General features: G+C 43.8%; 1 protein-coding gene across 1 annotated transcript; it reads right to left on the bottom strand.

Moving 5' to 3' along the window:
- Window positions 1-10,671: 10,671 nt before the first annotated feature.
- Window positions 10,672-13,959, bottom strand: HSPB3 (heat shock protein family B (small) member 3). Its single transcript, XM_053288710.1, has one exon. The coding sequence runs from the start codon at window positions 13,899-13,901 to the stop codon at window positions 13,455-13,457; it is 447 nt and encodes a 148-aa protein (XP_053144685.1). The 5' UTR covers window positions 13,902-13,959; the 3' UTR covers window positions 10,672-13,454.
- Between the last annotated feature and the right edge of the window lie 215 nt (window positions 13,960-14,174).

Raw genomic sequence — 14,174 nt, 5'->3', positions numbered from 1 at the left:
GGCATTTAGGGAGGTTATGCCCTCTCCCAATGATGCTGACATGGAGAAATAGATTTGGGTGTCATCGGCATACTGGTAGCACCCTGCACCAAATCTCCTGATGATCTCTCCCAGCGGTTTCATGTAGATATTAAACAACATTGGAGACAATATGGAGCCCTGTGGAACACCATACAAAAGTTCAGATTTTGAAGAACAGCAGACTCCAAGGGACACCATCTGGAATCTGCCCGAAAGGTAGGAGCGAAACCACTGCAAAGCCGTGCCTCCAACTCCCAGCCTCCTCAGACACTCCAGAAGGATACTATGGTCGATAGTATCGAAAGCTGCCGAGAAGTCCAGAAGGACCAACAGAGTCACACTTCCTCTGTCAATTGCCAGTTGGAGATCATCCATCAGGCCGACCAAAGCAGTCTCCACCCCATAGCCAGCCCAAAAGCCAGTTTAAATTGGGTCAAGATAATCAGTTTCATCCAAGACTCTCTGGAGCTGTGAGGCCACCACCCTCTCAATTACCTTGCCCAGCCACGGAAGGTTGGAGACAGGCCTGTAGTTGTTCAAGTCTGAGGGATCCAGGGTAGGCTTCTTCAGAAGCGGTCTAATAATTGCCTCCTTAAGACAAGGAGGCATCTTGCCTTCCCTCAGAGATGCATTTATAATCTCTACCAGGCCTTCTACAACAACCCCCCTGCCAGATAATATAAGCCATGTCGGACAAGGGTCAAGAGAACAGGTGGTAGGCTGCACCATTCCGATCAGCTTGTCCACATCCTCAGGAGTCACAAACTGCAATCGATCCAGCCTAATCACACAAGAGGAGTCATTGGACACCTCCACATCAGACACTGAGCTAATTGTGGAGACGGAGTCTAAGTCGGCCTGAATACGAGAGATTTCCCCCACAAAGAATTCATTAAACACATCACAGCGGGTAATCGATGATTCCAGATTCTGATTCAAGGGAGGAGGGGCACTCACTAGCCCTCTCACAACCCTGAACAACTCCTCCGGATGTGAACTTGCGGATGCAATATGGGCAGAAAAGAATCACTTTGTCGCACGTATCGCCTGAGCATAGGTCTTCAAATGAGCTCTATGTTGCAGTCTGTCGGATTCAAGCCAAGTCTTTCTCCACTTGCACTCCAGTCATCTACCTCGCCGCTTCAGCCCCCGTAGTTCTTCCGTATACCAAGGGGCCAACTTTGAAGCAGGTCGGAGAGGACGCTTAGGAGCAATCATGTCTACTGCCCCAGTGAGTTTGCTGTTCCAATTCTCTGCCAGGGCATCAACAGGATCACCAGCAGAGCCAACACTAAATCCCTCCAAGGCTTCTTGAAATCCTATTGGATCCAATAACCTTCTCAGGCAGATTATCCTAATAGGTCCCTCGCCCCTGTGAAGGTGGGAAGTGATTGTGAGTGCGACCTTAACCAGATGGTGGTTCGTCCATGACAATGGGGAAATCACAGGATTCCCCACCCACAGAACACCACCCTGATCAGAGTGAAAGACCAAATCAAGCATGTGACCAGCAATTCTGACACTTTAAAAAATGATAATAGTGCAAAGTAGTAGTGGGAAACAATAAGGTATATGTATGATAATATTTGTTACTTTATTTTTTAAAAAATAGTTATGAACTGCCCCACTCCCCACCGCAAAGTCTCAGGTATTGTCAAAGTTAATTGTTTCATATACTGTTGACACAATTACTACATGAAGCAGGCAGTTTGCTTAAATGATGTTTTAATTAACCTAGAACAAGGCTGTGTGTCTGTACTTGTAGCCATATTGTCTCTTGCAGGAGAAAATGCCCCTTGAAAGAAGATAAATGTGGCATGGATGGAATAATTCCATGCCAAAGGAGCTCCTGTAGCATTGCTAATGTATTTGACACTTGCTAGTGAAATTGCTCCGCGGTGATTGGTGAACACCCTGAAATCTACCTTTTGGGCTCATGTGGGGAATTTAGTTTAGAAAGGAACAGTTTCACGTAAGTTTTAATTTGTGCAAAGTTATGTACTCAGGAAATGAGTTGGACCGAGGCAATATTTAAGTTTCAAAATAAATATAAAATATTTATTGTAGGAAGGAGTACAAAGGAGATAAATATGTGGTTAAAACAATATTACTATCAAAAATAAATATAACAGCTGCAACAACAAATATTTATACACCACTTTTCAACCAAAGTTTTCCAAGCTGTTTACATAGAGAAATAACAAACAAACAAACAATGTGGATCATTTAACTGCAATGAGGTGGTTAGGCTCAGAGTCCTAATTATGTAAGTTCCCATGTGGGAAAGAGGCTTTTTAGAGAAGGAGGGGCGTTGGATCTAAGAACAGAGATAGATTTTGGGCCCAAGAAGGGGCGAAGGCTCTGGACGAAGGGCTCCAGGGACCACCGATAAACTTCTTTCCTCGGGAACAGGTTGGGCCAAGGCGGGTGCAAGAAGGTTGGAGAGGTTAGAGGTGATTCCAGGAGGGTGCTTCCTCCTTGGACCCAGTTTCCCGTGGAAGCGAGGAAGACTGAGCAGATCAGGCTAGATAAGAAAGCCGATTTGGAAAATGGCATGAAGTACAGAACACCGCCTTGTGTGGTGGCCAGTAGATAGTAAATGGCCCAAAAAGCTGCTGGTAGCTCCAAGAGAGCACAGAGATTGTAGGAAGCATCCGATTGAGTCCCAAATGAGAGGCACAAGGGAGCATACTGGATCATGTAATTAGGGGCCCTTATAGCCAAACACATATCCTGGGGCCAAATTCCAGTTGACCATTGCTGTCTGACAGGTGTGTTGGGAGGGACTGGCAGGGATCCCATTGCTGCTGATCTTTCTTCTTGAGTGTAACAATGTGGGAATTGCTGAGGTATGCCAAAGCTTTTCTCATGAAAACTGTTGGGAATTCTCTCTGGGAGAGAAACCCTTTTTCAATTATAGCAGAGTGCACAGAGGCACAACACAGAGGATTTAGTTAGGCATGCGTGTATGCTGAGAGTAAAGTAACTTGGAGCCAGTTCATAGTTTCAAATCAATATATATGGCATTTATTAGAGAACTCCATTCTAGATAGGAAAGTGAGGAGTTAGGATCTCTAAGCTAGCTAGCTAGCTGGATGCAGATGGATTCTGCATCTCTGCACACATGGTACAGGGAGAGGAGCTTGCTTGCATGTTGCAAGGTAGGAGGAACAGGAAGATAAGGGAGGAAGTGACTCTGAGATTAGCAATGTACATTCCAAAGGGATAATGTCAGAGCAGTAGAGAAGGGATGATCAATGTCTTGACCCTCTAGCCCTCTGACTCACTAGTCTGTCCTCCACTGTCTTTGAGACAAGAGACAGCGCAAAGTCCTTAACTTCCAACAAAAACATAGACATGAGAAGGGGCAGTGCATAGACATGAGAAGGGGCAACTGCATAAATGGAAAAGTCCAGTAATTAATCAGTACTTTTGATGGGTGCATCTCTTAGGTTTGTATAGCTTGCTCAACCTCCGTTGGTGGGGGGATTTATCTCCACCAGCCTTATCTGTGTTGTTGAGTGAATTGGCACATTAGTTGACTGCTATCCTTTTTTGTGGAAGGAGGAGAAAGACAAAGAAGATCACTCTTAGGGCAGAGCAGCTTGACAGAGAGTTAACCTGCTTTTAGTTAACTTCTGGGGTCTACTTAGGATTAAGGAGGGTGTGCATCTGCTCCCCTTTACAATTTGCTTGTTTAGGAGCCAAATCTAGGGGCAACCGGCCCACTGTCACTAAGTGACCTATCCCCATGTGTATAATGGAGAGCTCACAATACTGTGAGACTCCTGAATATGTACAGAGTTCCCACTCCAAGCCTGGAGACTCACATAAGAATGAGGGAGCACCTGGGAGCCAACAGAAAAGCTTTGCTAGTAACACACTGTGCAGTCAGATGCAGCATTGTGTGTGTGTGTGTGTGTGCGCGCGCGCGCGCATGCGTGCATTTTGCAGATTCAGTTTGCATGAGAACATGTTCCTATGCAAATCTGCCAGTGGAGATATGGGATAGAATCCAAAGAACTGCACAAATATTTCTGCACAGCAGGGAGGCCCTAGGTTTGCATTTCTCAAGCTGCTTCTTCCCATGCTTTGTACTAAGTCACTTTTGAAACTGAGGGTACTTCAAAAAGCAGTTTGTGATATGGCATAGGGGTCTGCTTTTCAAAGAAAAAAAAAGTCACTCACTGTACCTAAAACAACTCTTTGGATCCTGATCATAGTTTATGCTCAGTAAATATGGCACTACATTGACTAGTGAGATCAATGAACCATGTGATTACCTGTTTGGAGTACAAATGTGACATGCTTATAAAGTGAACCTATCATCCAAACCAGCATTCCCACCCTGATAGTTTTCCAAATCAACAATCTCTAGCTGAAAATGGGATCCATGTCGTCATCCCTCTCATTCTCACCCTCTATCCGACCTGACTGTTTCAGTGGCAGAAAGGAAGGGTCTGTCTTCCTCACCATTCTTTCTTCTTGGTTCTTGAAATGCTGCATTGTCCCAGGTGTCAGAATGCTTGGGGAATCATGGTGGGGGGAGAGAGAGAGAGAGATCAAGACCCCCACACCTTCCCTGCTGCTTTGCGTTGCCACAGCTGCCAGTGTCAGGGTCACAGGGCAATTTTAGGGGAGGGATTCTGATCCCAGTGTGTACTCCTGATGGTTTAATGAGTGCAATGGGATCTCAGTTGGGCTTGGAATTAACAGCTCATGTAATTTTCCAGTTTGTGGGGAAATAGCTTAGTTTGCTGATATGAATTGGGGTGAGGAGGTGAATCACCCATCATTAACATGACTCCCCTCCCCCATTGAGTGCATTTCTGTTTACAGTAAAGCATTATATGTGGTCACGTTAAATCTAATGATAATTAAGATTATAGATTTTTAAAATGAAATCTTAATTTTTAAACATCTACTCTAAATATATTTTCATTGCAAAGAAAAAGTTGTTGGTGCATCTGTTTTCCCTAGCAGAATTCCCTTAATCTTTGTCCTGATGAAACACACTGAGAAAACATACTGTCCAATTTCAGAAGAGAACATGACAAGGAAAGTAACAAATCATATTAAAAATGTTCCTTTCCCCCTGTTCCTGCCTCTAAATCACTCTTCGTTTCTGTTATTGCTGTTGACTCAAGCAATTTCTTTCTACCACATTCTAAGTTATAAATTGCATTGATCACTTTCTCTGGGGAATGGAGAGCAGCTGCTGTTCTTCAAATAGGAAAGAGCTGCTGTGGAAAGCTTTTTTTAAAAAGATTGTGTTGCTGTGGAAATATATCAACAGGTTTATTTTCAGATTCTAAAGACCTGCAAGCCAAAATGAATGACTTACATTTATAAGGTTTTAAAAGACACTTCTTTTTCTATATCAATTGGATTAATACATGAATTTCTTAGATGGTGCCAGTCTTTAGCTGCAGGTATCATTCATCCCAATCCCAAGTTCATGGTCTGGAAACCATTCAAGTTCTGTGTGATGTTTCTACCGATTAGTATCTATGTGAAGCAGTGAAAGTTGGGGCGGGGGCAGAAATCCTGGTTCTTGATAACCTCTAATTACCTCTCCGCCAGTGTACTTGGGGTTTTATCTCCCCCACCTTTTAAAAAAGATTGTTTTAACAAAACAAAAGTGAGCTTTCCGAAAGATTAGGAAAATTGTTACAGGGATGACAAAATATATTATCATGCCTATGTATGGTTTTCTATAGAAGTTGTGATATTGAATTAGCAGTACTTTATCAGCCCTTTACCAATTGTCTGGAAAAAGTTAGAATTATTGCAGACATTGGCTTGGTTCAGATGACCCAACAAACCAGCTGTGTACCCATGTGCTTCCTCTTTCTCCCTTCCCCTTTCCTTCTGCAAATCAGGGTTGCAAACGAAGATCAGACTGTGCTTTGCTGTCCTGGTTTTATAGGGCTCATGAAAATGGCAGTTTCCCAGTTTGGATGTCATGGGAAACCAGGATGCTTTGAATTCCGCTAGTGTATGAGAGCAGGCAGGTTTGTAAACCAGCCAGTTTTTCAACGAACCAGCTCAAACTAATTTGGCAGACCGAGAGCCAGCGAGGCAGGCACTAGGGGGCGGGGAAGGTGGGGTGAGAGACATATTTGCAGGTAAACTAGCAGGTCCTTACTTGTGGAACTGCCATGCCAGGCGGCTTCCAGGTGCAGCGGCATTCCCTCCAGCAGCCCATGCAGTAGCGGCACAGCTCCAGGACTCACCTGGTCTTCTCACATGCACAGAGGCCAGGTGAGTGCTAGTTCAAGAGTTGGTTAAGGGTCAGTGAGGGCAGCACCAGGGAGGGTGGTGAGAGGCATCTTTAGAATTTAATTAGAAGGTTCTTACTGGTGGATCCACCACTACAGGCAGCTTCCAGATCAAGCGGCATTCCCTCCAGCAGCCCGTCCACCAGCGGCATGGTTCTTGTGCTCACCTGGCCTCTGCACATGTGAGAAGGCCAGGTGAGTTCTGGAGCTGTGCTGCCGCTGTGCGGGCTGCTGGGGGGAGCGCTGCTGGACCTGGAAGCTGCCTGGAGCAGTGTTTCCACCGATAAGGATCTGCTAATTTGCTTCTAAAGATGCTTCTTGCCGCTCTCCCTTGTGCCAACCTCACCAAACCTTGAACTACCGAACCGGTTCACTTTGAACCAGGTTTGGTTCAGTGTGATCTCAGACTTAGCCCCCTTTCCTGAAGAGTGGTCTGGTTTGTGATTGAAACACTTGAACTGCCCCTGTTCTCAGCAGACCAGTTCTGATAAAGCCGGTTCTTGCACATCCCTGATTTAGAGGCATCTTGCTTCTGAAGCTGGAGGTGGTCTATAGCCACCAGACCAGTAACCATTTATAGACCTATCCTCCATGAATTTGTCTAAGCCCCCTCTTAAAGCCATCCAAGCTAGTGGCCATCACCACATCCCATGGCAGAGAATTCCATAGATTAATTATGTGGTTTGTGAAAACGGTTCCAACGGTTCAACGGCAGGGGGTGTCCAGCTTTAAGAGCGGGGGAGGGTGCACTTATCCCTCCCACCACTTTCCCCCCACCATCATCCTTTTTTTAAAAAAAAAAAGCCCATTGGGGCAGCAGCATACCTCCCTGCCGCCCCGTTGCCCCCATTTTCTGATGTGACTGGAAGTCTCTGATGTGCTTGTGTGCACCGGCACAGCTTTGAGCTTCCCCACTGCAGTTCTGTGCACATCCCTACCTGATAGTAGAGACAAGTTACTTTTTTTTTTAAGGAGCTCAACAATTTCACATTTGAGTTCCTTCAGAACACTTGGGTGGATGCCATCTGGCCCTGACAATTTGTTATTTTTTAGTTTTTCAAGACAGTTTAGAACATCCTCTCACATCACCTCAAATTGGCTCAGTTCTTCAGCCTCCAAGCCTGAGAAGTTCTGTTCCGGATCAGGTATATGCTCAGTATCCTCCACTGTGAAGACAGATGCAATGAACTCATTCAGCTTCTCCGCAATCTCCTTATCCTCCTTAATAATCCCTTTCATGCCTTCATAATCTAATAGTCGAACTGCTTTGCTGACAGGTTTTCTGCTTCTGACATATTTAAAGACATTTTTGTTATCCCCTTTGACACTTCTAGATATATGCTCCTCAAGCTCTCTTTTTGCATCCCTTATTGTCTCTTTGAATTTCTTTTTCCAGATTTCATGTTCCTTTCTGTTCTCTTCATTTGGGCAGGACTTTCATTTTCTGAAAGAAGTCTTCTTCCATTTTATAGCTTCCCTGACTCTACTTGTTAGCCATGCTGGCGTCCTCCTGAACTTGGTAATACCTCTCCTCCTTCTTGGTATACATTCCAACTGAGCGTCTATTATTGTGGTTTTAAATACGTTCCATGCTTTCTGGAGTGATTTGACCCTCCTGACTTGCCCTTTCAGCTTCCTTTTTACCAGTCCCCTCATTTTTGAGAAGTTTTCTCTTCTGTGTTGAACTTTCTTGGCAATTCTCCACTCCCATATAAGCTGAGTTGGATCACACTATGATCATTATTCCCCAATAGTACTACAACTCTGATATCTCACACCAGGGCCTGGACACCACTCAGGATTAAGTCCAAGGTCACCTTCCCTCTGGTTGGTTCCGTGACCAACTGTTCCAAGGCACAGTCTTAGCACTGCCTAGAAATTTGGCTTCTCTGTCAATACCTGCAGGTGAATTTGCCCAGTCTATGTGAGGGTGATTGGTCACCCAGCTCTGTTTCTTTCTGATTTGCTTCTCCAGTTTCAGGTCATCTCCGCATTTTGATCTGGAGGTTGATAGCACATCCCTAGTAATATTTTCCTTTCAGTCCTCATATTGTCACCCATAATGATAGTGTGCAGGACTCCGGTCCCACTGGTTCTCACTGTTCCACCAGGTTTCTGTTACACCCATGATATCTATGTTTTTATTAGCATCCAAGCACTCCAGCTTAACCATCTTGGCTCGTAGGCTCCTGACCATCTTGGCTCGTAGGCTTCTGGCATTGGTATATAAACACCTACACGTCAAGTCTCTTACCTTGCATCAGCCTGTGCTATCCCCCTTACTTTCATTTGACCTTTTTGACCAGCTGTCATGTGTTTCTGTCTGCCCTATTCCTGGTTCTGCTCTGTCCCCTTCTGGTTTATCTGAAAGGTTTGCACCCTTGCACCTTAGTAGATTTTGCTTGCTGCACCAGATGCCACCCAATTCCTGTCAGCAATCCTCCAGGCATCATTTTAAAAGCTGCTCTGTGATCTTTTTTATATTAAGCATCAGCAATCTGGTTCCATCTTGGTTCAAATGGAGCCCATCCCTTTTGTACAGGCTTTGCTTGCTCCAAAATATATTCCAGTGTCTAACAAATCTAAACTTTTCCTTCTGGCACCACTGTCTCATCCACACATTGAGACCCCTCAGCTCCACCTGTCTCACTGGCCTGTGTGGAACAGGTAGCACTTCAGAAAATGTTCCACTGAGAGTCCTGAATTTCTATATGTTACCTAGCAGCCAAAATTTGGCTTCCAGGACCTTTCGACTGCATTACCCAACATGGTTGGCTCCGATGTGCACCACAACAGCTGTCGCCTCCCAAGCACTGCCTAACAGCCTATCTAGATGCTGTGTGACATCCACAAACTTTGCATCAGGCAGGCAAGACACTGTGCAGTCAACACACAGGTCACAAACCCATCTCTCTATTCCCCTAATGATCGAATTACTTACTGTAAGAATTCCCCCAACCCCCTGAGGAGTATTCTCTTTGTGAGATGATATGGGTGCCTCTTAGTGAGAGGATAAGGGAAGGGGTCCCTTATAAGGGGAGCATTCCCCTCTTCTTCAAAGTGATGTCCTCCTTCCCAGAGACTTTCATTCTTCATGACAGCAGAGGAGCTATCAGCCTGCGAGTGGGATTCCTCTGTCACACCCCTGAGGGTCTCATTCACATACCTCGTTTCCTCCTTGAGCTTCTCCAGGTCAGTCACCTTGGCTTAGAGGGAGTGAACTGAACCAGATGCCACCCAGAGAGTTCCCTGAGAGCCAGCAGCTTTTTGCACTGAACGTACACCCATAACTTCTGTCCCTCAGGCAGATAGTCATACATGCAACACTCCATGTAATACACTAGGAAGCACACACTCCCCTGTTGGCATTCTACCTTCATGACTGGTTTTATTGCCTATTTAGAATATAGAGAGAGCTTGTTTACTTGAAAGCTAGGTTTTAGCTGCAGTTGTCAGCTAATTAAAGCTAATTTTGTAATCCTCCACAAGAATCAGAAAAGTGACGTAGTACTCACCTTCTCCTCATGCTGAGTGTCTCCTTTATAATAAAGAGGGACCACTTGTGTGCCTCCCTGCACACTTTCTCACTAAACTCAGTGTAAAACTTCTTTGATACCTGTTAGTGAACTCCTGTTCGCAAAGTTTCTATTAGAAAAGCTCCCATGGTCAGAGCTTTCCAAAGAGCTGTTTCCAAACTGAGCCACCTCAGGAATGTAGCCCCTCGCACAAGCTGTGTGACTCACCTGCAGCTACTCACCACCCACTGTCTCTCTAGCTGCAACTAAAACTAAAACTGCCCTGTCACAAAAAAACCCCTAGCCAGCCACAGAAACCAAAACCTAGAAAAGACTAGCCCTAACAAACTTACCTTTTCCTCTCTCCCATGTCTCCCATGTTTTCTTGTTGATGTATGTATGTATGTGTTGATGTATGTATGTATGTATGTATGTATGTATGTATTTGCTTGCTTGCTTGCTTGCTTGCTTGCTTGCTTGCTTGCTTGCTTGCTTGCTTCTTTAAGAAAGAAAACAAAAGTTGGCTGCCTCCCCCTGGTCTGAGCCTTGTCTTCTCAAGAGCTGCTTCCAGATTTGTTTTTGTTCGTGACTTTTAATTGAAGAAATTAAACATCAGACATGTGTGTACTCACTTTCTCTTTTCAAAGTTTATCACTCTGTTAGACCATGACTTAAATAATATGTGTCATGTGGTATGGTACTTATAAAAAGCTCAAAATTAAATAATATTAGTAACTCTCTGCATGTCTTGCATAGTCCTGTCTCAGATTATAAACATGTCTCATGTGGCACTTAAACGGTAGTCTATCAGCCTTGGGAATCCATTTGCAAATATCTCACCACGTTTGATATCATTGCTTTTTAATATTCATTTTTATTTGTTATGACACAATCACATAAAGAGGAGTGAAGAGGGATCAAAAATAAAACAATAGTAACATCATGATAAATTCAGAGAAAGATGACATAGAAGTTGCAGTGATTTTTGCAACAGAATAGTGTCGCAATAACTTGATCTCATTTATTTAATACCAAAAGCCTTGTTGGGGATTTGAATTTACTTGTGCCTTCCACAAAACTCTGTCATAGCCATGTTTCTAAATATCTGTTCTGTCTTTCCCCAGCATCATTGCTTGTTGTCTAATTCTGATATCCATTATTTTAGGGGCTAAGCACATATGAATACATGTAGCTGTGCCCTGACACTGCTTTTTGAAGAGTAAATCAGCTTCCAAAGTGGGGAATTTAGAGCACAGAACTGGCAGGAGTGGGAAGGGAATATTTAATTGTTCCCGTTGGCCATTTTTGTCACTCAAATATGTCCCATTCCTAGCTGCTTTCCCCTTCCAGCATAGTTCCAGATCTGTGTTTATTCTCACCTTTTAAAGTGGTGATTCTCTTACATTTAGCAGGGGTGGCGGGGGGGGGGGGGAGCAACTTGCCCTATCCAACACCAGCACAACATCCTTCCAGCAGCTGTTGCTGGAATCTGCATTATGTTTCTTTTTAGATTGTGTGCCCTTTGTGGCCAGGGGACCATCTTATTTATGTATTATTTACTTTTCTATGTAAACTGCTTTGAGAACTTTGATTGAAGAGAGGTATATAAACATTTGTTGTAGCAGTAGTAGGATATAAAAGGCTGCTGCTGCATGGGGTTGGAGATAGTAAGACAACTGGAATCTAGCAATCGGGTAGCAGTTATGGTCCATTCCAAAGACGCTGCCAAATTATAGTGCCTAACATCCAGACTAACACTGCACTGGTGCGACACAAGAATATCATGTAGCTGAGCAAATGCTCAAAGTTGCTCAAACTCTAGTGGTCTTAGTCCCTGTGCTCAAGCGTCGTATGTGTGTGACAAGGATAGCAGATAGCTTTGCATAATTGCCTGTAACATATATGGATTGAGGAAGAGATTTCACAACAGGGGGTGAGCCACAGTTTGTGCAAGTGCATTCTGTTGCACCAGCGCAACCCTAGTCTGGAATGCAAGGCAAGCTCCTGACTTAGCAGAACTAGCTAGTGCAACTTCTGTGCACTAATGCTACATGTTTGCATTGGTGCAGAATGAGTCTGGATGCCAGTCAATGTCTATAACAGCATTAATAATTTCTTAGGAGAGGGTATGTTGGCTATAGGACTCAGGAGAGGAGAGCTGGTCAGGAGAGGAGAGCTGGTCTTGTGGTAGCAAGCATGACTTGTCCCCATAGCTAAGCAGGGTCTGCCCTGGTTGCATATGAATGGGAGACTTGCTGTGTGAGCACTGCAAGATATTCCCCTCAGGGGATGAAGCCGCTCTGGGAAGAGCAGAAGGTTTCAAGTTTCCCTCCCTGGCTTCTCCAAGATAGGGCTGAGAGAGATTCCTGCCTGCAACCTTGGAGAAGCTGCTGACAGTCTGTGAAGACAATACTGAGCTAGATAGACTAATGGTCTGACTCAGTAAATGGCAGTTTCCTATGTTTCCTATACTAGGCATTCTTTTCACCTTTCCATCCCCCCAACAAGTGATTAGTACTGTCCTCTGACAACTTTTATGGATGTGCGGGGATAGCTCCTTGATTGTGGAGCAACATGATGCCCAGACCAGCTTCAATATCTTTAAGATGCATAAGATGTTTATTCACAAACAAGTTTAAACTTCTGGTTTTTAATAGAGGTGTTTTATTTATTTAGATGGGGTATCACTTATGTAAAGCTGTTTCATTTCAGCTTTCAGTCATATAGATAGACCATTATTTCAGTTAATATATCATTTAGTTTGTCTGAATGGCAGGTGGCCATAATAAGATCCTGTATTTAGCTTGGCTCTTTTCCCTCCAAATTCCTTTACTATTCATAGCTCAGCAGTCATACTTATCTTCACTACACATGAAAGAAGGCAGTCTGCTAAACAGCTGCTGTTCTCTCAAGCAGCAGAATGCTGAAATATTTAGAATAACTCATGTAGCAAACCTTAGTAGAAAAAAGAAATACGTTGAAGACCATTCTTTAAATATCATAGAGAAAATAAGTTATGTAAGCATACAACTACATAATCTACTTATTTATCTGAAGTCTTTGTTCAGTTTTAAAAGTGACTTGCCTTTTCAGGAGTCGGAGCTGGCTCAGGGCAAACTTTAAAAGAGAGCTCAACCTGTGCAGTCGGCTTACTTGTTAAAGCACTTGTCTGCATTGTGGCCATAGTGCTAATAAATACAACAGTTTTGGATGTGAAAGTTACACTTCAAGAAAATGTGCAGTTCAGTTTTCATCCTTTGCATCTCAAGTGCAAGTCCCTTCAGATTTTAAATGAAGCTTCCATGTTCCTCTATTTATATACAAGTCCCCTTTGTTTATACTGTACAGTCTGCTCTGCATCCCTCGTGTACATCTTTTCAAATCCTCTCTCTGTTCTGTCATATAGTCAGGCAGAAATGCTTTCTCCATTTGCTAAGAATGCCAGCACACACGCAGCTGTTGGAAGCAAATATTGTCTTTCAGATCAAACAATCAAGGTCAGTATGCAGGATAAAATATGCAAAAGCTTGCCTTTCTCTTCATTGTAAAAACAACTCTGCATGCACAGCACCACCACACAGGATTGTTCAAGTTACGGCAGGAACAATATTGTCTCACCAAGTAACGAGTCTATAATTCATTTCTTGCCAAAGGTCTTGGTTTCAATAACCAGAATGCCATCATGGCAGAAGAGAGCAGTCAGATCTTTTGTTTCAATTCCGTCTGGCAACCTGTATTGTCTAGTAAAGCTTCTAGTTATAAAGCCATGTTCATCCATCCTGGGTCCATGCTGAGCTTTGATCAGGAGCCAGCCTTCAAAGGTTTGAATGATAACATCTTCAGGACGGAACTGCACAACATCTAGTAATACCTGGAATTTGGACAGTGCTGCATCTGTGCTGTTCTGCTCTGATTCAGCTGTAGTCTTGGCTGTGTGTATGTTCTTTGTCTGAGCAGCGATGGCTGGTCCTGGCAAAGCATACAGAAGGTGATTTAACCTGCATGCTTCCAAATCTTGATCAGCAAAATGCTCCTGATAACGTGTTGGAGTTTCCACCCAATGACGTATAACTATTCCTTCCATTGCTGAAACAATGTGATAACTTGCTGCTTAATTTTGTTCAGTCAGAACAGAGTCCGGATTGAGATAACACACCCCTTCCACTTATACGCCTACTTACATACTAGTTTATCAGTTGAGGTAACCTTTCATTTTTAGCTCTGGCAGCGCCTATCGCTTCACTGGGTGTGACTCAAATCCATGAGACACATTGCATCTTTTTACATACTGATAATTAAGCACTATTTATAGCAACTGTCTGAGCTGCTTTGGAGGTTTTTATTTTTGGAGGTTCTT

The sequence above is a fragment of the Hemicordylus capensis genome, chromosome 2, assembly GCF_027244095.1.
Source record: "Hemicordylus capensis ecotype Gifberg chromosome 2, rHemCap1.1.pri, whole genome shotgun sequence".
NCBI classification, from domain to species: domain Eukaryota; kingdom Metazoa; phylum Chordata; class Lepidosauria; order Squamata; family Cordylidae; genus Hemicordylus; species Hemicordylus capensis.
This window is presented reverse-complemented; position numbering and strand designations above follow the sequence as displayed.

What these genes read in the sequence shown, in the direction of transcription:
- HSPB3 (XM_053288710.1), bottom strand. Translation starts at nt 13,901, where the DNA reads ATGGAAGGAATAGTTATACGTCATTGGGTGGAAACTCCAACACGTTAT.